A 24,764-nucleotide genomic window follows, 5' to 3' on the forward strand; every position below is an offset into this window, starting at 1 on the left:
CACTGACAAGATGAATAAATCAGTCGAAAATATTAGGAAACACCTTGAGGATATGAAAGCTCTCTTGACGGGAGAACAAAAACAAGAACTTTTTGACATCCTCCGGAAATATGCAGATGTTTTTAGTTCCAAACCTGGTCATGCCAAAGTTGATGGACACTCCATCAAAGTTAGAGAAATGTTCCCCTAAGAGACTCAAACCCTATAGGGTGCCAATCACTCTACAAAAGGAAGTAGATTGACAAGTCAAAGAACTGTTAGATATGGGTCTCATTGAGCCAAGTGTCAGTGAATGGGCTCATCCCGTGGTTTGTGTGGCTAAGAAAAATGGAAGTGTCAGACTATGCATTGACTTTAGACTGCTAAATAGTTTTACTATTCCAGATGCTTATCCAATGAAAATAGCTAGAGATTTATTATTTGAGGTAGGACAAGCAAGATTTATCACTGTAGTTGACCTCACCAGGGGATATTGGCAAATCCCTATGGAAAAGGAAGCAAAGTCCTTCACTGCATTTGTGACACATTCTGGTCACTATCAATGGAATGTCTTACCGTTTGGAATGAAGAATGCTGGAAGTACATTCCAGAAATCATTGGATAAAGCACTAGCTCCTCATAAGGCATACTGCCGATCTTATATCGACGATTTGGCTATATTTTCTAAGACATGGTTTGAACATCTCACCCATATAGATGAAATCTTCAAAACATTAAGAGAGGTGGGTTTAACAGTAAACCTAGAAAAATGTGAATTCGAGAAAAATCAAGTGAAGTTCCTAGGTCATTTGATTGGATCCGGTCAACATTCCCCAGACCCAGAGAAGGTCGAGGTTATAAAAGGTTTAGCGACAAAGAAGGAAGTAAGAAGTCTACTTGGGCTGGCTAGCTACTACCGTGACTACATACCACGATTCTCCCAAATTGTATTACCACTGACAAATCTAAGAAAAGTGTCCCAAACAATATTCCTTGGACTACTGATGCTGATGAAGCTTTTACGAAACTCAAAGAAGAGCTTATAAAAATGCCTTCTTTGCATACTCCAGATCTCGACAAGTCGTTCCAGTTGTATACGGATGCATCAGCAACAGCAATTGGCGCATGCTTAGCTCAAAACAACGAACAAGGAAAAGAATTGCCCATTGCTTTCTTCAGTAAGAAACTAAATTCCTGTCAAATGAAATGGTCAACCATTGAAAGGGAAGCTTTTTGCGTCTTGGAGGTGTTGAAAAAGTTTGACACATGGGTATTTGGTGCTGAAATACAGGTAATTTCAGATCATAACCCTCTGACCTATCTAACTAAAAGTGCCCCTCATGGTGCCAAGTTGTCCCGATGGGCTTTAGCCCTACAACGTTATAATATGACCGTTACATATAGAAAGGGTAGTCGTCATGGTAACACCGATGCCCTTTCCAGATTAAAAACTGATATAATTAATTAATGTTATTGGCTTGTTTCTTAATAACGATTATATATTTTCTTGATGTTTAGTTAATGATGATTATATAGTTTTTTTTTTTGTTTTGTTTGTTTGTGGGAGCTGCATTGCACCATAAAGCTCTCACCTCATTTCTTGTATTTTAGAGTCAATTACTCGCCTGAGTTTTCTTTTAGATGCAACATCGACACTCCTGTGACGGATGTGCTTCCCCCAAAGGGAGTTGTAAGGTTTTTTGTCACAAAGACTTGCGAATTCTCTTTAAACTGTGTACTGGTGGCGAGGCAGTCGTAACAACGGAAGCAGACGACGCTTAGGACTTCTTTTAGCAAAGTTTCCGCAGAGTGGTATCCATTTTTTTTTAAAATGTGCCCGAAGTGAGAGAATAAGTACAACATTAGTGTTTGAAAGCAAATATAATTTTCTAGTTAGATCATATACCACAGTATAATAGGTCATCGGCATTGCAAAAAAGAGCTACGAGTTAATTTCAGCAAGCATTCATTCTGCATAATGATCAAGACTTTCACCAGCTTTACCATTCATCATGAGTCCGAGTTTTACTATATATATATATATATATATATATATATATATTGATAGTACAAAGTGCCTTAGACAATAGAAATATAAGATCTGATAATGTTGGAGTCTTGACAAGTCACAGACTGATTTGGAGGAAAATTGTAGATAGGAAGTTAGTAATGATGTGATTTTTTTCATGTAGTACTATCATATCCTGTACACCCATGCAGGTACATGGCAGGAATATGATGATGATGATGATAGTATCAAGTTATAGAACAATTTCTATCTTTTTCTTTGTTTCTCTTCATTACTACTGATGTTTTTGAAGATTCTGGTATAAGAATATGGCAGACAACTGCTGCCATCTTGTGATCATAAATCCTAAGATTTATGATCACATTTATGATTAAGGAAAGGGGTGAGTGCTGTAATTTCTTCAACCATGAAAAATAAATGGCATTTCAACAATTTTTAGTTAAAATGCCATTTCGTTTTATAGTGAGATTTTACTTGCCAGGAAGAATAACAGTTGTCAAGAAATTATAATACAAACAATATTGGTACTGTCAACATTCTATACCAGAATCAGTTATGCACAGTGAGAATGGAATGAGATATAAATTATTTCAATTTATATCTCATTTGTACAATTAATATATATATATATTAATGTACAAATATTCCGCTTATATGGCATCACCAGTGTTGCCATATAAGTGGAAATACTATTAGGAAATATAGTACAGAAAGAACACTGTAATATGTGATTAAAATAAAATTTGATTTTAGATCTAAAGACTAGGTATGTAATTATAAAGATGCATTAATTATTCAAGCTCATATGAGTAATACAAAATTGGTCAACTACTATTTTGTCTGAAAGATAAACCAATACCACTTTTTTCACATCTGAGGTACAAGATAATTACTTAAGGTAGCATGTGATGGAGGGGGATTAGGGGTGAAAGGGTAGTAGACCTGGTCATAGGATCAGAAGAGCTATCCATAACCAAGGTGACCACATTGCCTCCAATTGGTGAAAGTGACCAGTGACCATGCAGTCTTGACTTGGGAGATTGCAAAACATTAGGAACATTCTATTAAGAAGGGGTATATGTGGAACTAAAGGCAGGTGATTATGACAAGTTTAGGAAGACGCTTAAATCTGTGCCATTGCATAAAACATTGCAGGGCAAAGATGTTAGTAGTGCATGGGATATAGTTAAGAGTCATCTAGAAGTAGTATTAAATTGTATACCTAGGGCAAGGAGGGTTAAAAAGGTAGGAGTTAGATGGGTGAGTAATATCATTACACACAATCTGCAGAAGAAGAAAATGCTGTGGAGGGCATATAAAGAGAAAGATGACCAGCAAACTCATGAATAATACTTGCCACATAATTCAATACTCATGAATTATATGGCAAGTAAGAGGAAGAGTGACTATGGAAAATTAACCTTATTAAGTGATGATGGTCATGAGGAGACAAAAGCAGATAAAATAGTTGACTTACTGAGTGACCACTTGGCAAGAGCATATCATCCAAGTGAGGTTACTGCTTTAACCTCTGTGACAGACACTAATGTAGGAACAGAGATGGATGAATTTGAGGTTCTTAGGATATTGCAGAATCTCAATGTAAATACAGTTGTGGGATTAGATGGGGGTATCAATTATGGTTTTGCAAGATGTGCAAGGAAACTGGCAATGTCTTTGACTAGGCTCTAAGTCTCAGCTCTGGTAGGGTTCCAAGGGAGTGGAAAGAGGGCAAAATTGTATAAAAGAGGATCTAAGACTGCAGTAGAAAATTACAGACCAAACAGTATCTCATGCATGGTGGTAAAAGTACTACAAAAATTGGTCAAAAAAAAGAATTCAAGATTGGGTAGATAAAAATATGATACTGTATGAGGGTCAACATGGCTTTGTGAAAGGTCGGTCATGCCTTAGTAATTTACTAACTTTTTATAATAGAATAACAAATGTTGGATAAAGGAAATGGCTACATGATGATTTTGCAAAGGCATTTGACAGAATACCACACTGAACTCTATTATGCAAATTAGAACAAATTGAGATGGATATGACACTGGTTAAGTGGATAAGAGGATGGCTGCTGGAGAGATATCAAAAAGTGGTATATGGAGAGGCAGAATAGAGGCAAAAACAGGTGACTAGTGGTGTGCCACAAGGTTCAGTGCTGGGACCCGTACTGTTTCATTTGTACATAAATGATATAGGAAATAACCTGAAAGGAAATATTCATTTGTTTGCTGATAATGCAAAATTAGATAGAGTAATAGTTAATCAGGGTGATGTGGAGAGCTTGTAAGATGATTGAAATAGGCTGTCAGTATGGGAAAAGATAATGGGTATCTGTCTAATGTGGAGAAATATAAAGTGATGCATTTTGGGATAAATAGATTATAAGCCGTGTATCATATTGATGGCACTGTACTCCAGGAAATAGATGAAGCTAGAGATTTAGGGGTGGTAGCAGACAGAGAATTAAAGTTTAGAGGACATATTGCTAAGGTAGCCCATAAGATTACTTGACTATTGAAGAACACATTGACAATTAGAGATAAGAAAGTTGTTATTCTTCTTTATAAGGACTTGATAAATCCTCGTCTGGATTACTGTGATCAAGTCTGGTCCCCTGGGTTTCTTGGGGATGAGCAAGCAGTAAAGAGGATTCAGAGGCAAGTGACCAAGATGGTGAGTGGGCTGTGGAATGTTCCCTATGAGCATAGATTGAGGGCATGTGGATTGCAGAAGTTGGTTGCTAGGAGAAAAAGAGGAGATATGATAGAAGCATTTAAGCTGCATAAAGGGTTTTATAGGATAAATGCATGCAGGGGAAATGTTTCAGCACTTGGCTAGAGGGACCAGAACAAGGGATCATCCCTGGAAGTTGAATAAAGGTGTGGTTATAAAGGCTGTGAGGACTAGATTTTATGCTTTGAGAGTTGTGAATGAGTGGAATGGGTTGTCATTGTGAATGCTTTGTCTGTTAATGGGTTCCTATATAGGCACCTCCATAGAGATGCCCATATAATAATAAGTCTACTTTCAGCGAGACTGATTGGAACAGCAGAGAAGTGAATTACATATAAACATTACATTGGGTTTTTAAACTGCATAAATCTGGTTATGAACAACATGGAATGGGACACTAGACATGGGATGCATTGGTCAAATATCAGACTACCATACAGAACTGTATTCAATCTAACCTGTGGCCTGAATCAGGCTGCAGGTTTGAATCAAATGGATGTCATGTCTCTGTTTTTGGGAGATTAATTGAATTGCTTCGAATATTTATTCGAAGAGAGTTCAGATGTTCCCCCCCCCCACACACACACATAAATTCACTTTTCTTTTCCTTTTTAATATGATTTGCACCTATATATCACTATTATAAACTGTTAACTATTATTTTATTTTATTGTGAATAATCGTAGATAAAATGAAAAGTAATGATGCTGTTGCTTCCAGTGAAAAGAAGAAGCTTATTAACATTACATGCTAAAACTAAAATTATTAAATTTAAGGGTGCTAAATTTAATAATTTAGCACCCTTTGATAACGACAGTGTATCAAACACTGAGATAGTCTGCTGGCTAAAATTACCATGCACTACTATTATTAGAGTTGCTTAAAACAAAAATAAAGTTCTTAATGAAAATAAAAGTGCCATACTAGTTAATACTACAGTTATCTGTAATGTGACAAGCCAAAATGGAAAAACTTAATGGTGTAGATTTTGATGACCAAACTGTTTGGCATGTCCCCTTAAAAGAACCTCTTCAGAATAACTATTGTTTGATAAAATTTTTAACCTAATCTTGTCCTTGGGGATCATTCCCTCACTACCTAACTCTCCAATGTCTAGCCCCCAGTCCCCCTCTCACTTTACTTAAACACTGCCATGAATGTAAAATCAGTTAAAAAATGAATCCTTCGTTGGAAACACATCTACCGAAAGAAAGCGTCTCTCAGTGCAAAAAAGTTGAAATTATTTGAGAGTTAGAACATAGTGTGAAAAAATGTTGAAGTGGGTAAAAAGTTTTCTTTGTCCTCTTCAGCAGTATGGAAAACAACAGTCAAAAAAAAAAAAAATAAATAAATTAGAAAATGCAAGCTTACAAATGTCAGTGAAGTATTGCTTCAATGGTTCGCTACATAAAGAAGTGCTGGATTCTCAATAGATGGTCTCATCTTGAAGGCTCAAGCAGAAAAATTTGCTAAACAATTTGGACACAACGATTTTGTACAATGATTGCCTGGATAGTTGAAACTATATTATTAATTAGCACTGTTTTCAATTACAGAGATATAAAGTGCATCTAATATGGTTTTAAAATTATGGACAAATAAATTGTGTTTAATATTAAGTATATTATAGTTTATAATATATTTACAAGCATATTAATTCAAATAATATCTAGGTACTGTATGTAATTATATTATTTTTTCTCTCTAATACTTCTTTTGCTCTTTTTAATGTATTTTTTTTATCAAATCAGTGAGGATTAAAAAAAATAGGAGGTAGCTTTAACTCAGTGATATAGCGAGTAATGTTTACAACGAGGAACTTTTATCTGTCCCTAGTGCTCATTATAACTAAGTTCGACCATACACCATGCCAGCATCTAAATGACAACCATCGTCTGCAAGCAGTTATATCCACATAGTGAAATATGAAAGAGCGAGAAAGTAAATATTCAAAAAGATATATATCCATTTTGAATGTTTACTTTCCTGGTCTTTCATATTCACTCCACAATATGTATAAGTGAAAATATCTGTAAATTAACACACTTTCCATTCTCACCATAGCTGCATGCAGCTCATCCCAGTGAAGTAAAATAATTAAGACTTATGACGAGAGATAGTTGTGGAAAGTTTTCCCACACTGTTACAACGTATATTATACTTGACAAGAAATTATATTTTTGTTTGAATCCTATACCCAAGTATGCATAAGCGTGACATAACCTCATGACTCATTTACTTGTTTACTGTTGCATCTGGCTCCTACAGATGAGACCTTAATAAAGGTCAAAATCAATCCGAGTAGTGATTATGGGATATGCAATTAATATGAAGTCAACAGTCTCTATATACAAACAGACTAGTCCTGATGTTACTTCTGGCCTGGTTGGCCAAGTGGTTAGCGTATCTGCTCAGATTCAAATCCCACCGTGGGCATGGATGGTTGTGATTGTGAAAATACTAGTACTGGCAGTTGGCAGTAGATGGCATTGGGGTAGATGATGAAGGTAGTTGTGGTTGGTGGAGAGTTGTAGAGTGGGTACCCTCCCTTGATGAGTCACTGGACTTCCAGGAGGTGTTATGTAATAATAATAGTTTCTTGATGATGAGTCAATGTTTTAGATATATATAATTAAGTCATAATATTACTGAATTCATTTAGAAGAAATAAAATTCACGCCACCCTTCCCTAGCCAGCAATCATAATAAAAATGTTTGAATTTCTTTTACAGGTTTTTGAAATAATTTATTATGCCAAAAATTGTATTGTATATCTACACCTTCTTTCAATGACCACTCTCCCCCCATTGATAATTAAAATAATTTGTTACAATATGAGAAAGTCAGATGATGAAAAGAAGTTTAGATGAACAGCAACGGACATCTTAGAGAGTTCTTTTGTTATATGATATGCAACATGAATGATTGTGAAAGAATCACAATCATTCATGTTGCAGCTCGTGGCTTGAAATCGTGAGGGGTGTTCCAATTTTCGAAATATATGTACACACTGTAAGTACAGTGTATACGTGTTTGGATAAAATATGAAAATTATGGTAAAAATTTTTAAAAAAATTAAACATGAAAAAATATTGTTTATTATCGATAAAATTATACAGTTTAGTATAATTCAAAATTACTTAAAAATAAAATCCATTCTTCTTGTTTTGTTTCGAGCGAAAAGATCAATAACTTTTTCCTTGATGTTTGTGTGACTGTTGTAGAATTTACAGTTCACTTACAGTCACTACTGTCACAGAACTTATTTCTTGAGGTTGCACATCTGAGGACATAATTGTCAATAACCCCAATAATGTTCTAAAATAAAAACTATAACAAATGTTAGGTCTTTAATTGTAATGTCCAAATATTTAAAGAGATGAAGTAAACACAATAAGCACTACGAACACTCCACTACTGGCGCAAACTGCATATAAACAACAGTGGAACTGTGCGATGGACAGTGCCACATTACACTAATTGCTCGCATCTCACTATGACGTGCACATGCTTGCGCACGTAGCAATATGACACTGTGATAAACACAGTGTCATATTGCTGCTAGCATCCTTAGCCCTCCTAAGTGCTACAAGATGGATTTTTATTATTTTAATACAAAATAAGAGAATTGTACAGGATTGTTGATGATAAAATTAAATATTACAAGCAAATATAAATTAATTAATAAATATATTTATATATCTAGAAAAATTGGGGGTGCTGCAGTTTCACAGTGCCTATGCATGAGCTGCCCCTGGAATGAATAATATTAATGATTAAAGATTATAGAAAAGTGATGAATGCAGCAAAATTATTGAGCAATTACTTGGCAAGGGCATACACACTTGAGGCAAAAACAGGCTTGATGATGCTACAGAAGAACTAGCAGATGAAAGAGATGGATAAGTTTGAGGATATAGCACCAGTGCTAAACATCATCAGGATTCCAAAAGAGTGAAAGGTAAAACAGTTCCTTACACAGGAAGCAAATTATAGACCAATCGGTACCTTTGGGTGGAGTGGGGAAATTGAGGTACGAGAGGTCTATATCCAGAAACAGAGACTAGGGATAGTGCTTCCCAATGACTTCATTAAATGGTAAACCTTACTAAAAGTTTGATGGAAACAGCAATGGATAAACTACAATATTGCTGGAATTTGCAAAGGCCATCTGACAGAAGATCACAGAATGTTATAAATGCTGAAATGGATTGTAATGCAAAATAGGCTTGTAGTATGGATAGAAGAATGGTTAACTGATTGGGCATCAGATAATGTACAAGGTTCTGTTGTTGTGGTTATTTGGTATTAAGATAAGGAACTAAGATAATGAAGCCAATGTGTATTATGTCCTGTTTTGCAGGATAAAAAACCCTGCCATGAGGCTAGCTAACTCACTTTCAGATGAAAAGCCCTTAATTTCTTTGCATCCTGATTGAGATTTAAACCAGTCTTTTTGATCAAATGGCATTGCCAATACCAAAATAAGTAGAGGTTCTGTATAAGGTTCTATCTCTGGATCATTAATAATCAACTTATATAATTAATGATACTATGAATAGTCTTGGAAGGCAATGGCCAACTATTTGTTGACATTGCCCTCCAAGACCATTCAAAATATCATTCATATCACTTGAGAAAATGATGCATCTCTGCTGTAGCTAGACATTTTATAGAAATGTGTGGTAAACATAATGATACTTTTAAAAAACAGTTTACAGTGTGCAAAATATATAGGAGTTTTTAATAAATTCTAATTTCCATTATATGTGTTAAACAGTTTTTTAAAAGTATAATTATGAAATCTCTGCAGGCTGATTTGAACAAACTGGTGCTATAAACAAATCAATATCACTTCAATGTTGCTAAGTGCAGTGATACAGTGATACCTCGGCTAACGAGTGACCCTGCTAATGAAGATTTTTTTTCGCTGTTTTTCGGACTCGGCTAATGAATGTTTTAGTGGATGCGCACGCTAATATAAAGCAGCAAAAATGAACGGTCGGGCCATTCCAGGAGCTTTATCTTTTCCATCTGTATGTGTGTGACAAAGAAATAAGCTGACCACATCACATAGGGGAGACCCACCAACCCGACTGGGTTGTTTCCGTTCAAGACAGTGAGAAGTGAGACGCCTCATACCAGTGTCAGTACAGTGCACGCTCCGTGTGGCTGTGAATGCGAGAGGTAAGTGTGATAGTGTTTATTCTTTACTTGGCTAAATTCTACTATGGGGGACTAATATATAATTAGTAAATTCTATTCTTATCTAATTAAATAAATAATATGCTATATGTCATATTTCTTTTATAATTTTCAGAAAAAAATTTTTAAAGTGAAAAAAGTTTCTTGACAATGGGTCCAAAAAAAGTAAGCGACAAACCCAAGGGAAGCAGAAAGTTGCTCACAATTGAGCAAAAGAAAGAAATAATTTCAGCATATGAAAGAGGAGTCAGAATTGTGGATTTAGCAGTCAAGCATGGCATAGCATCATCATCAATAACTAAAATTTTGAAGGAGGAGGAGATTAAGGCAGCTTCAGTTGCAGCTGCATGAAGACCTTGGCCTCTCAATCCCAAAGAAGTTCTGTGAATGAAGAAACAGAAAGGCTTCTGATGATCTGGATAAATGAGCATCAAATGGCTGGTGACACTATGATTCAATGATCTGTAGCAAAGCGAGAATGATTTATGAAAATTTGAAGAAAAATGTGGCAGGACACAGTACAGCAGAGGCAGAATTCAAAGGAAGCAGAGGATGTTTGAGAAGTTCAAGAGAAGGTCAGGGATCCATAGTGTAATTAGACATGGAGAAGGAGCCAGTGCAAATAAAGAGGAAGCTGAGAAGTTTGTTAGAGAATTTAAGGAGTAGACCATCATTCATGGATACAAGCCAGAACAAGTGTTTAATTGTGACGAAACTGGGTTGTTCTGGAAGCAAATGCCAAAAAGAACTTTCATCACAAAAGAAGAGAAGTGTATGCCAGGGTACAAACCTATGAAAGATAGAATAACTCTTTTATTTTGTGCTAATGCAAATGGCGATCTCAAAATTAAACCAATGTTGGTCTACCACTCCGAGACACCAAGAATTTTCAAGAAGGAGAATGTTTGCAAGTCCATGCTTAGTGTTTATTGGAAATCAAACACTAAGGCATGGGTAACAAGAAGCATATTCACAGAGTGGATCGTGGAGGTGTTTGAGTCCACGGTGAAAAAGTAGCTGAGAGAAGAAAACTTGCCTGAAAAGGCTGTGCTTCTTCTGGACAATGCTCCAGGGCATCCACCTGGCTTGGAAGATTTGGAGGCAAATTTAACTTCATCAAGATAAAATTTCTTCCTGCAAACACCACATCTATTTTGCAACCCATGGACCAACAGGTCATATCAAACTTTAAGAAATTGTATACAAAACACATGTTCCAAAGATGTTTTGATGCAACTTCATTTACCAGCCTGACTCTGAGGGAATTCTGGAAGGATCATTATCATATCCTTCCTGCTATTCAAGTCATTGCCATGGCATGGGACGAAGTGTCAGTTAGGACACTTAATGCTGCCTGGAAAAAGTTATAGCCAGACTGCTGCAAGATAAGAAGTGCTGTTTCCAGTGTTCAAGATGCTGAAGATGCTGCTGGGGAACTTGCTGACATTGTAGATAAGATAGTCTCCTTGGGCAAAGCATTATATTTGGCAGTAAATGAAGAAGATATAGAAGAATTAGATGAAGAAGACTCAAAAGATCTGACAACAGAAGATCTTGAAGAGTTGAAAAAGCAACTGAATCAGGAAAGAGTGCTCATCAGAGGAGAAGGACAGCAATAAAAAGGGAAGAATGCCAACAGGTGACATTAAAAAAATGCTGCACTATGGTGGCATCCCAACAAAGCTGAAATGAACAGACTTTGTGCCTTGGTTGAAGACAAGTGTCTGAATCACTTTAAAAACATTCTAAAAAAAAGAGAAGTTCAATCAACTTTGGACAGATTTTTGACTTCTCCTTTAGCAAAGAGACAGAGGCCAACTACTGAAGAAGAGGAGACTTACCTTGAATAAACTTTGAAAATTTGGAAGAAGAATAGTAAAAACATTGTGTACATATTTTCAGTTTAATAAAGTGTATATAATAGTGTAAAGATCATCAGATTTTCATTCTACTTTCCATTCTCCTTCTTCTAATTGGGTAGTTGTTCATCACAGTCTTGGGTGAGTTTTCGCCCTTTTATAGTGTGCTTTTTAGTATTTTATAAAACTTATCTTTAAATAGTAGGCAGCATCCAGAACGAATTAAACGATTTTCTATAGAAACCTATGGGAAATCACGTTCCGACTAATGAATGTTGATTCCGGAACGAATTATCTTCATTAGCCGAGGTACCACTGTACATGTGTCAGAGTGCAGACAAAATAGTAGATTCCAGTTAATTGCAACCACATCAGGAATAGCAAAATTTGACAAAATTAAACAGAGTTGCACATCAAGAGTTTAAAAGGATATGTACATAAGACAAAATACAAGTTTTTTGTTTATTGCATAGCAAAATCACCGACTTAAACAATTGGCTTTAATTAAAGTAAAACATTTGCCATGAAAATAATTTCATTTACATGTGTATTAAACACATGCAGCTTAGCAATTAATGACATAGGAGTTGATCAAGCATGGCCAATGTTTTTTTATTGATTGATTGATATTAAACATAATGAGCACAGATGATTAGTGCAGATATAATGTTGCCTTCCTGCATGATAAATAGTTGTAATCCAGTAATAAATTTTCTAGCACCCTTTTAAGCTCAGAAGTGTCATCCTCATCACTTTCCCTTTCATATCCTATGATGTTTCGCTTCAAGTTTCTCCTCAAAATGTTCATTTTCATTATGGTATTGAAGATTCATTGTTAGTGTATAGAAACACTTCATAGTTTCTCATGTGGGTTACTTCATCATTTTCATTATTGGTTGTATCTGGCATATCCATGAGTGGATGCTTAAAATAACTAGATCATTTGCATACTACCTTAGTACCAAGGAAATAAAACAATGCTGTCTTCTTTCTGGACAACTGTATGCTAGTCACTGAGTCCTTCTTGGGATAGAGGGACATGTTCTGCAAATGAATCCACATGTAGAAGAATAATAATCCGAAGATCAACCTACAGCAAATGCTAACTGATGTCATCAATGCAATACATAATAAGGAAGAAATCAAACCATTCACACAGCACATAGGCTATATGCACAAAACTATTAGAGCAAAATTAAACTTTGGAAAATTCACTGAAGCAAAAAAAACAAAAGTAGCCTCTTCAAATGCATCCTGCTCAAGAGAGAGGGGGAAAAAAATAACTGGTTATTTCACCTCAGCAGGCCACAACTGCACAATGCGCTTCACAAAATATAGAAAGAGGTCACCATAAAAAAAAAACTGCTAATCAACAATCAAAAACCTTGATTTTTCCTCTTTTTGATCTGCTCCAGCTCAACATTTCCTTGCTTCATTCAAGATACAGTCATTTGCTCTTATTATTGCTCTCCATGTTCTGATAACCGTTCTCCTCTTTTTTGATTACTTGTCATTGAAACATGATTTTCTGCAGTCCAAATACCCAAAGGGCAAGATCAACCTTCTTTGAGAACTTTTAACATTTACAACTCAAACTGATTTTCCTAAACCAATTCCACTAACCAAGCTAGAAGAGATGACAAGGTATTTGTCCCAAAGGGATTCCTCCCAAACTAACTATGCACCAGAATACCAGATAATTCCTCAATGCCTTTCAAACACTGTTGATTCCTTCTTAATCAGTTCTCCTTCCAAATATGTGGCTATCAACTTTCCACTTGGTAACTCAGACCATAACCTCATCCAAGTTTCCTTTAAGGCATATGATAGAGCAGTCTTCACCCAATCACTTGCTTGCATTTGTTCTTTGACACAGTGGTGCCAAAGAATAACCTCTGTGATTTCAATCCTCTTTTTTGCTGATTACTATTTTCCCTTTTCCAATCCAAGCACCTGTTCTCAACGATACAGATGAAACAAGTCTTCTTGAATAAAGGCCTTTTATCCCTCATTTCACTGAATTCATTATCAAGCATTGGTTTGCAATAACTGAGACAAATCTAAGAAAAAATTCACAAGTAGCTCAAATCCAAACTTCCAGCTTCATACTCATTTATGCTCAATCTAAAGTGCAATACATAACAGCTGCAGAAAGACAAATTCATATCAGACTTTGAAAGGACTAAGTGCATAAAACTTTTTTTTGTTTAAATGGTAGCTGAGACCCCCCCCCCCCAACAAGGCAACTTCTGTCCTTCATGTTTCAACATGTGCTCCTATCATAATATTACCTACAGATAAAACTGATTAGCATCAATGCCTCACTGCCAACTCCTGTAGAGATGATCAAAGCAAGTATCCTCTATTTCACCAAGAACAGCTCACTCCAAGTCTCCTCTGGTCTATCATGAGAAAACCAGAAGAATCCTGAATAGCTTTGATATCAACAACACATCTGGTCCTAATATCCCACTTACAGTTGTATTTATGTTCAGAATTAACACACATCCTATATTACCTTCGAAATCTTTCATACTCATCATGCAGCATGAAAGTAACCTATACCATCCCATTCCAAAAATAACATAAGTTAGCCATCAAATTATCATTCTATTGCTCTCAATTCTCTGAAATAATGAAGAAATTCATCAACAGTTAACTTCATTACCTTGGAAGGCAATCTATTAAACATGCTACCGGCCAAGACGTCTATAGACGTCAAGGTTATCATGGATGCGAAGTGCATATTAAAATTGCAATACCATTGATATTACATTGAAATATATGATGGATACGAAGCATATGAGGATACGTATTTCATCTATAATGGCCAGTAAGGTGGTTAATCAGCAAAAAATGTTTTGCTCATTAAATGGTGACTAACAGTTATTTGTGGAAATTGGGTTAAATAAAAACTGATAAAATGAGTACTGTATCTAAGAGGTTTTGTTTAGAGGCCTATCCCATTTAGTGAGACATAAGAAATGTACGTTTATTCACATACATTCCTTTTATTTTCTTAGATGGCATGATTTGCCTAAAGAAATAAGTTTAATGGAATCTTAATTAAAAAAAAAAAAAACTAATGAGTGTTATATACCGTATTTTCCAGTGTATAAGATGCACTTTTTTAACCTTAAAAATTCATCTTAAAAATGGGATGCATCTTATATAACGAAGGTAAAGATTGTTTCCTCTTTTCAAAGTCATACGCACTCCCTTTTATGTTCCAAGATCTTTGTAGGCGGTTAATGGTGCAATCAAATTGATGCGTGACCTTCACGTGACTTCTAGCGCGTCATTGGCTAAGAATGGGGAGTCCCTATTCATGTTTCATAATATCTTATCGCGAGTAATCAGTTACCGATGTTTATCAGTATTGAGTTGAAGTGTTGAGATATTTTGTGTTGGATTTTAGGTTTTTTCCATAAAATTGTATTAAATTTCTTGGGTGCATCTTATACACCGGAAAATACGGTAACTAATACAGTAAAATGTAAGTCATTGTTAAATTTTGTGATGTATAGAGATCAGGTACAGAGTAGATTAGGATGAATATACATAACTACAGGAGCTTATAGCAGAGGTTTGAGTAAATATATAGAGCTATGGTTGTTTGCTGTTGAAAAATAAAATGGCTTTGACTATTTTTATGGTAAAGAATAAGCAGACATGTACCTGATGAGCTTATTCAAGAACGCTGCAATCACACTAAAATCACAATATACACTGCAACCAAGCAGTGCATGTTGTAATTTCACTTTTGCCTGATACACCAGCTCTTTCAGCCATGCCTTACAGACAGTCATCTAAAGGATTAAGTACTGGAGATGAGTGACCAATTTTGTAGCCCATCACTGATCGAGTGACCAGGAAAGTTGCGTTTCAGCACATGGAAAAAATGTGGAATGTTCCATTATGTTAGATGGAGTACTTCCCATGTTTGGAAATACACATGATATTGTGCAGCTAAAGGTCCATAAACTAACAATAGCACAATTTATTTCACAGAAATTTTAGATACATGTCATCTGTAGAATGATAAGATGACCTTTAAAAATAAAGATAATTGAACTGATTGATGATACCATACGTTGACATTGAATAATGTCAGTGTGTGGTATCTTAGTAATCAGTTCAATGAACAGTGTAGAAAATTGCTTTTCACAATGGCATAGGAATTTGTTTCTGAATAGTATATGTAGTGAAGTTTATCATGAATCAAGATGTATTGTACTTGGTATGAAGCCAGTTATAAAATTCTAGCCATTGAACACAGTTCTTCCCTTGATCAAAGTACTGAACATGTACATGATAGTATGGATAGAAGCCTTTGCAAAACATTCTGCAAACTCTTATGTGTTTTTATTGTTCTGCAAAAAAAATTCCTTCCCCTCCTTACTTATATGAGGACTTGCCCACTTCATCTACATTCTCAGATGAAGTACAAATGCTAGAAAATATTCTAGTCTCGCTCACAATTTGTGGAAGTTGCTGATATTGATATTCTTTATAGTGACACTCTTCCATATCAAAATTCAACAACATTCTTCTTTCACAGTTATGTCTGGTTGCTTGTGTTGCCACATAAATTTTATACATTAATATCAAATTTGCATCTATTAACTTTTTTCCTCTGTTTATTTTTTAATATATATAAATGCATTGATCTAATAATTAGGGGATCTGATCCACCATCAGCACTTCTTTCAAACATTTAATATTTCCCTGCTTTTTTATGAAGGCAATATGATCTGGGATTTTGTGTTTTCTCATCTAATGACATCTGGGTTATATGTAATTTATGCTGGCAGACTGTACTCACAATATTATCAAATTATATTTACTACTTTATCATTAACATCTCAAAGCATGCTTAATGATATTCTCCAGAACCACATTAATTCCTACAAATTGGCATTTGAGTCATCCTTAAGCAGTATAGAACCTTCATATTTTCACCAGGCATCATTCAAGCCTTCAGATAAACTATAAAACTTTTTTCTTCAAAAAATATATTCTCAAGTCAGAGCATAGCATTAACAACTCTTAGTTTTACAAATTTAGTTTTAAGATTCACTTCTCTATTCTAGAATTGGTTCCAATTCAGTCATTTCTCTACTTAATCCTTTAACAAACAAACATTTCCTGGGAAAATTATATAAATGCCATTCCATTTTAGTTCACTAACACCAAATAAAACTTGATTCATCAAAGAATTCATTGGGTTTATGCATTTATCTGACTTGAAAACAATATTTAAATTTACAGAGTCTTGTAAAATGTTAGCCCCCGGAGTTTCTATTCTAGAGCTACAGCTACTATAATTTTCAAAGCATCTAGACACGTATTTTTATACACAAATTTATGTAGATGGAGTTATACTGCTGATACTCATCACAGCATCTTTTGTGATAACATATTCTATCACAAAAAAATGAGGTTGGTATTTGGATCTCAATAGAAGATTTTATTTTTCCTGTTTTTAATATCTTAACAAGGAATTAATAATCAAATAAAAATTTATTATCCTTTTGACAGCTAAGAAAAACATTCAGCAATAAGCTTGAAATAGTGAACTCATAACATTAGGTATGCTAACTCAGTAAACATTTACTTTCAGAAATCCATCCTTCTTTATATATATATATACATACACACAACTCCACACTGCTGACTAAAACCTTGCCTCTTTTGTCATATCATTTATTAACAGCATACATATAATAGTCAGTACATAGAATACTGACTCCATAGTATATATATAATCAGAATCTACTTTGCTATGAAAATATCGAAGCATATCATATATCTTAGCCAAACACAAAGCTATTTTATTATACAAAGAGAAACATAATGAAATATAATCACTGAAATTTCTGGTACACATCAGTACTTAAAATTTTAGTCATATTTCATTCAATGATATTAATTATACATGTAAATAATCCACAATATTTATTACCCTATGACTGTTGCCAGACTGGGTTGTGTATGTTACATTTTCAGTGTTTGATCTTAGGGAGGAGAGCATGTCTCAGATGGTTCTAAATGGTTGCAACCATATCCAGGATTCATGGGATGATTTTGAAATTTTCATTATCCTTTTGTTGGAGAACACATGCTGGTGATGAATATTACGCTGCTTTGTAACTAGCCTGCTTCTATCAATTACTGTCAGCCTGTGGATGATTTTAATACAAAGGAGCTCTTCCCATTATATTGCTGCAAATTTTCAAAGGTTGTTTATTATTATTATTATTAGAGTAATGGATGGAGTCACTCACAGTGGGAGGCCCACTTAACTAGCAATATGCCTATTATATTGAACCTTGAAATCACTTACACTCCTAATTCTTGTGTTCCACTCACCAGCCACTCTCCATGTAAAAAATCTACTCCTCGCATCCTTCTTCACCATATCTTTACACTTCTAGAAATGGCCTCATTCTTCTTCTTCCCATCTTATTTTTCATCAACATAGTAAATTTTCCTCCCAAAATACCTATAAGACTAAAAAAGATAATTTCGACAACTACAGGTGAAAATTTGTTATCCTCAAGTGGTTATCATATCCGTTCTCCAACCAACAGGCTGGAGAACAGATATGCTTAGGTGGGTGATGAATTTCACTGCCTAGTGTGAGACCACCATCCCCATTTACTAGAAGCTTGAAATGGCTCAAAAAAGTTCCACATTTGGTCTCTAGAGAAAAGTTTCTGGACTATGCAAAAAATAAATAAAAACATATAATAAAATTTAAAAAAAAATTCCTTAGCCCACATATGGTACAAATGTACCATAGATTTATAAAAACTTTTCACGGACAGCAGTCACAAAAAACTGAAAACATTTATAGTTCTCTCTGATAATGGGTAATGAAACAATACCACCCGAGTACAAATTTTCAGGTTGCCAGTGTCACGTGACCATTTCTATGATTATTATTATATGTAGGGGCATTCCATGGAGTCAAAAGACTCATCATGAGAGACCAACTCTATCCATTAACACAATACCTGTCAAACATCTCCTTAAACCTATTCACTGTTGGGGTGCTCACAACCATCTCAGGTAATCTATTCCACTCATTCACCACTCTCCAAGAAAATAACCTAGTCTGCACACCCTTACTAACCACAATCTTAGAAAGCTTCCAAGTGTGATCCATTGTTTTCCCCCCCTACTCCTCATGTACTGAAAAATTTCTTCTGTGTCAATCTTACAATATCCCTTTAGTAACTTATGAGTTTCTATCATATCCCCCTCTCCTCCACCTGTCAGCTAAACCCTGCAACTCACACACCCTCAATCTATCCTTATAGGGAACATTCCACAGAACTTGTTACCAGCTTGGTCACTCGACTCTAAATCCTCTCCACCACCTCCTGATCCCAAAGAAACGCAGGTGACCAAATCTGTGCATAGCAGTCAACATGTAGCTGAATCATAGCCTTATAAACAGGGATAATAACCTCCCTACTTTTACTTGACAATGTGCTCTTCAGCAACCAAGTAATCCTCTGAGCTATTTTGCAAGCTCTTGCAATATGTCCTCTGAATTTCAAATCTCTATCCATAATCAACCCCCACATCCCTAGCCTCATCAATTTCCTGTAAACTAGTACCATCAATATGATATGAAGTGTGTAATCTTTTCATCCCAAAGTGCTTTATCATTAGCTTACGTTTTATAACATTGAAGTGACAATCATTGTCCTTTGCCAACACTGCCAATTTATTTATCTTGTAAGATATCTATATGACCTTTATCAACTATTGCTCTCGCTAGTTTTGCATTATCGGCAAACAACTGAATGCCCCCCCCCCCCCCCCTTTCAGATCTTCTACTATATCATTAATATAGAAATTAAAGAGTAGTGGTCCTAGTGCAGAGCTTTGGGCCATTCCACTAGTCACCCTCATTTGCCTTGATTCCACTCAACCATACATACACCACCCTCTGATATCTATCAGCTCTTCTTCCCCCTCTCCCCATGATTAAGTCTACCTGCACAAGACTGGCAGTATGATTCTCAAATGAATATCATACCCATTCTCTAACCAACAGGTGGTGGATCCGAATCTCAATGTGGGCATGGATCTTTGTGAATTGTTAGGTGGATTCAAATTTCATTGCTCAGTGTGAAACAGTCATCCCAATATCTGAAAGCTTCAAATGGCTTAAAAGTTTCACATTCAGCTTCTAGAGTAAAGTTTGTGGATTATGTTAAACACACACACACACATATATATATATATATATAAAGATTAAAATTAAAGAAAATCTTAATCCACCCATGATAATGCTTACAACTTTTTATGGAAGGAAGTAATAAAGTGCCAGGGCTGAATATTGTATATATTTATTATCACACTTTAATCTGCTAATTTAATGTCTTAAATAATCCTGATGCTATCTTTTAAATCATTTGTGATATCCTGGTACCATAAAAATCTTGAATAATTTCCAAATAATAATACTACAAAGAAATAAGACCTCTTAAAATATGAAGTTTGAGATATGTATGTGCATATGTTATCTGATAATAATGATGTATATTACTAAGAGAGAGAGTTTGGTAATAAAAAATAATATATTTTGTATATAAAGAAATAGTTAACTTCTGAGTATAATATGGTATGCAAAAACAAATAACTGACATCATATATCACATATATAGAAGGCTATATCTTGATATTAAAAAAAAAAAAAAAATTAGAACTAAACATTCTTGAAATTCAAAGAGATCAATAAAGGATACATCCTCAGGGATCCATTTTTAGTGCCGATAGCTAAGAGACGCTGTACTGGGTCAAAACCAATGGCAGATGGCTGGTATGGAAAACCATGGCGTACTGTCTAGAAAATAATGTAAATTCAGATAGATATATTTTCTCCTTTTTAAATGGACTAGATTGTTATTATACTGAAGTTGCAAAACATAAAATACATTTAGTAAAATGTAAATAAAGAAATAATCCAAAATAATCATAGAAGGGTGCACTTGGCAACATCATATTTATGGTCAAGTTATCACAAGCAACTGAACTTGGAGCATTTTTTAATATGCTATATGCAGTTTATTTTATTCTCATTTGTAACATAATTTGCATTGTTTTCAATTCACACTGCTCAATTTCACCACTCAATTTAAGCCAAAGCTGAGATGACTCAACAAATTTCATTTCTTTTTATATGCACACACAGACATCTAAAATGAATCTACCAGATGCTTAGGCAATTTATAAAAGTGCTTACATGGTCTTAGTTTTTTAAATCATATACCAGGTAAGTGACAAGCAAATTCTTGCTTATGTTGATCTTTAGACAAAAGATGATATGGTGAAAAGTTTTATGAATCTCAAATAGCTGCCCTTGATATCTCTAAGAGTTTATATATATATATATATATATATATATATAAGTGGTGAACCCATCCAGGATAGATTAGTCAACCTATAGTAGTACCATGAATGAGCAAGAAGGAACTTGTTCACAATTACCTTGAAGAGCTGTGGATTATGTTCCTTGGGAAAAACATCACAAAGCCCTTAGTAACCCGTATTCAAACCTCTGTATCATTTTATTAATTGTGGTACAACATATTGTCATTAATAAATAGTAATGACAAAAAACTTGAAAAACCCTTTCTCTACACTAACTAATCAACAAAATGTTCAGATATCACCTTCAACAACCCTAACATTCCCAATTCTTCAAATATCTACCTCACCCAAATCTCTAAATATTTGTTCAGCAGACTACTTGTAATGCATTTATGCCAAGAAATCTCATTCTTGGCATAAATGCATTACAAATACAGCCTTCTCCCAACAAATATTAACTGCATACAAATTGCAAATCCACTAACCAGTGAATATTGTTATCACATTTAGGACAGTCCATTAAAGAGCTTTCTAAAAACAGAAGAGAGCAATTTGACCCATGTCTCACCAATTCACTCTGCTCATAGACTGATACATTTGGTTCTGCTGCTTGCATCTACTACAAATAATTTTCAAGCTTGCTGTTTTCATCAGAACTGGTATCAGTATGCTCCCAATCCTCTCAAAATCCATTAAAGCAATGCTCCTCCAAGGTCTGACTCCAAGCAAACAAAATTTTCCTCTTCATTCATTTCTTGTACTGGTGTCATTTGGAATCATCTTCCTCTAATGTTTTCCTGAAGAGTATAATTTACAGGTCTTCAAATCCAATGTTAACAGCATTGTTCTTTTTCTGCAACTCTCAGCCCATCTGGGTACTAAAGGTTTAACAGTCTCTTCTGCTATCTTATACATGAGGCTGTTCAGCAATAAAAGAAATTTATAAATAAAAATGTAGCTGACCAGCATTAAGACTTGCAACATGGATGATAACCACACGAGAAAATATCAAAAAATAATTCCTTTCACTAGTAATACTAGTGAAAGCTTTCAAGCAAAGTAAGATATTAGTCGGCATCCATTAGCTGTGAAAATATGATGGGAGACTATCAAGTGTAAGAAAGTTTCCTAACTTAGATAAAATTAAATACTATTAAATTCTACTGTAAACTAAATATGCAATCAAGTTTAATTTAAAGCAGAATAAATGTATAGGTCTCATAAGATTTGCTCAAATGTCTGTCTGACCAGAAGTGACTTTTGTTCAGCAACTGTTTTCTTTCAACAAATACACTAACAGTATTAACAGCATGAGTGGCTACATTATGATTTGTTTGTTTCCTCTGTAAACAGATATAATCTATATACTTAAAAGGAATAAGATTTCTTCTACTTTATACAAAGAAGTTGAGCTATGCATTCTGAAATAGCTGGAGTAAGGAAATGGTGCTATTGTCTTTAAAATGTAAATTTAGAGATGAGAAGTTTTTTTTTTTTTTTTTCCCTAAGTTGTTATATCAGGAAACAGCTGTAACCCTTTAACCCTTGCTGACAAATGTGATCATCTCCCATAGTGTGCAACTCTCTCAGAGGAGGACAATGGAAGAGCATATAGACTCAGCTGCTGAAAAGAGTGATGACAGAAATTATTTGAATATAATTGTTAATGTTAATTGCTTTATAAAATGGAAAGAATAAATGAAAGCAAAAGTTGGACGCATGGACTGAAAGTACAGAAACTCAAAAGGATGAATGAGAGTGAAAGTGTGAAGCGGGAGTCGAGAGTTCGAAAATTAGAAAGACTGAATGATAGAGAGAATGTGAAACGAGATTCGAAAGTTGAATTGGGTTGGATGAGGCAAGAGATGAAATGGATGTAGAGTGAAATTAAAAAAATTCGGGTGAAAACGATTAAAACAAATCGAGTAGGTACGAAAGAGTTAACGAAAGACGAGCAAGTGGTTTTGTATGGCGACTCCATTATTAAAGGTGTGCTGGATGAGAGGATGCACAAGGTATGTTTTCCAGGTAGTAAAATGAGTAGAGTGACTGAGGCATTGAATATGAGGAGGGAGCGAGCGGAGTTGATGATTTTAATAGGTATGAATGACTTGACAGAGGACAAAGAGCATATCAGAATGGATATCAGGAGGCTGCTTAGACAGATAAAAGAGAATAGTGTGACAGGAAGGGTAGTTAGCGTGTTGCCTAGGCATGACTGTGGTGAGATGAAGCAGAGAGCAAGGATTATGAATGGTATGTTGGCTGAAATGTGTCAGGATTGGGGAAGTACAATTTGTTAATGTGGAATGAGTTTGAAGGATGAAGTGAACTGTATAGGAACGATGGACTGCATTTGAGTAGTTATGGTGCGAGTCATTTGGAGAGACTGATTATATAAAGAAAAAATAAACCTCCACCCCCGCATCAAATTTACGTTAGAAAAAATCTCCACAGGGTATCTCTTTCCTGGATTTACACATCCAAAGAAAAGAAGACAGTTCCATCTACACTTCTGTCTATCGAAAGCCGACCTTTGCAGGTTGCTAACATCCACAACTCTTCTGCTCATCGTCCTTCTCAAAAATTTGGCATCAAATCACTGGTAACCAGAGCACACAGATTTTGCTCCTCTGAGTAATCTCTAAAACAAGAATTGGAAATAATCAAAAACATAGCCATTCTAAATGGATACAATCCTAAAACTACTCAAAAAATCATCAGCCACTTCTCCACACATCAACCTAGACAAGAACAAGCCCATAGGATTCCCATACCTTATGTCAAAGGCATATCAGAGCGACTTTCAAAAATTATGAAAAAATACAATCTTGCTGCGACCTACAAACCCATCAACCAGATCTACAACTTGTTACCTTCACCTAAAGACAAACTCCCACTGCTGTTACTACCTGGCGTGTACGAGGTACCATGCTCCTGTAAACTGTCGTACTTTGGGCAGACAGGCAGATCTGTTCTTAAACGCATCTCTGAACATCAAGATCATATCCATCTCATCAAGCCACAGAAATCCAGCTTCTCCCAACACGGAGTTGAAAACCCAAACCATAGGATCCACTGGGAAAAGACCAAACTTCTACATAGATCTTCATACAAACGTGAATGTTTATATAAAGAAAGTGCTGAAGCTCTACTTCACAGACCCAATCTAAACCGCAATTATGTTCTTGCCATTCCTAAAGCATGGGAAATTGTCATACAGAATTGTGTAAAGTAATTCAATTTTGATTTTAATTTAATCTAAATAATCTAATGTGTGTGTGTGTATATATATATATATATATATTTAATGCTAGAAAGTGCTGCTGCATGCATTTGGATTCCATTGCATTCATGCACCCTATCTGTATGTTATTCCTAATATTGTTCTCAACTGTACTGACGATATCCTAAGACACTTAGGTCGAAATATTTACGTATTTAAAAAAAAACCTATTACTGTGGTTTTACATGTGTTTATTTAGTCATTTGGAGAGACTGTTGCTGGAAGGAAGAGAAGTGAGTATAGAGAATGAATCAGATGAAGTGGGAAGTAATGT

At 35.1% G+C, this 24,764-nt stretch overlaps 1 protein-coding gene across 5 annotated transcripts in view; it reads right to left on the reverse strand.

Moving 5' to 3' along the window:
• The window catches only part of LOC150100889 (syntaxin-binding protein 5-like), a 710,057-nt gene that overhangs the window by 607,516 nt on the left and 77,777 nt on the right, over positions 1-24,764 (reverse strand). For all 5 annotated transcript variants that reach the window (XM_090401895.1, XM_090401898.1, XM_090401897.1 and 2 more), the window contains exon 2: positions 20,580-20,677. In XM_090401895.1, coding sequence (XP_090258021.1) covers positions 20,580-20,677 — 98 coding nt within the window. The remainder of the gene's footprint in view (positions 1-20,579; positions 20,678-24,764) is intronic.

Source organism: Typopeltis vanoorti, chromosome 12 (assembly GCF_054136105.1).
Source record: "Typopeltis vanoorti isolate ZY-2024b chromosome 12, IOZ_Tvanoo_1.0, whole genome shotgun sequence".
Taxonomy (NCBI): domain Eukaryota; kingdom Metazoa; phylum Arthropoda; class Arachnida; order Uropygi; family Thelyphonidae; genus Typopeltis; species Typopeltis vanoorti.